The sequence below is a fragment of the Carlito syrichta genome, unplaced genomic scaffold (genome assembly GCF_000164805.1).
Source record: "Carlito syrichta isolate Samal-C Ts95f unplaced genomic scaffold, Tarsius_syrichta-2.0.1 Scaffold229095, whole genome shotgun sequence".
Taxonomy (NCBI): domain Eukaryota; kingdom Metazoa; phylum Chordata; class Mammalia; order Primates; family Tarsiidae; genus Carlito; species Carlito syrichta.
In genome coordinates, this window is record NW_007173191.1 from 36579 (window position 1) to 37286 (window position 708).

The 708-nt window shown below is 38.3% G+C and overlaps 1 protein-coding gene across 1 annotated transcript in view; it reads right to left on the minus strand.

The window, feature by feature from the left end:
• The window catches only part of LOC103253422 (zinc finger protein 84-like), an 11804-nt gene extending 11201 nt beyond the window's left edge, over positions 1-603 (minus strand). Inside the window, exon 1 of the mRNA XM_008051739.2 lies at positions 278-603. Within this exon, the coding sequence (XP_008049930.1) occupies positions 278-292 (15 nt within the window). The 5' untranslated portion in view covers positions 293-603. The remainder of the gene's footprint in view (positions 1-277) is intronic.
• Positions 604-708: the final 105 nt, after the last annotated feature.

Here is a 708-nt window from a genome sequence, read left to right on the forward strand (position 1 = left end):
TTATTACAGCTGCCAAGAGAAGACACAGTTCAAAGCAAAGACAACTCCTAGGGTCTTACACACAGTCACTATGCTGTTTCAATGTTAAGAATGCTGCACAAATTCCATACCCTACCAACCACAATTCTTAATCTGACCAGATTGTATGCTTATAACTTAAACTTGTATTTCAACAGATACTGATTTCTATCAACATATACTATATCATTTAGCCAGACTGTGTGCTTCAACACATCCATTGAGAAATATATGATAAAACAGGTAAAACAAAACTCACCTGGACCTTGGCCATTTTCTTCTGTTCTTAAGAAAGTGCTAGCAACTCTGGGGTGTGCTCTGTCTTCTGTCTATCCTGAACCTGCTCAGAAGCTGTGATCAGGTATCTCATGTCAGGCTACTACCAAACAGTGATCTCCCGAGCATGGAGCTTCCTTCTTCTATTAACGAAAATGTCTTGTTCCTGTGGGTTAGAACCTATGGATTCAAGACCAAATTCAAACACAAGAGGACATATAATGGGGATCAAAACTCTCGAATTGCCACTGGGATCACACTAACATAAAGATCCCAAAATTTCATTTGCTTCCTTAATATCCTGGAAGCTTTTAATCATGAGGCACAGTAAGTAAGACATCAAAAGGACAAGAAAAAGAGACGTGTTTTTCTTTTTTTTCTTTTTTTGGCAAAGTTAGAATAGAGGGGATGGAA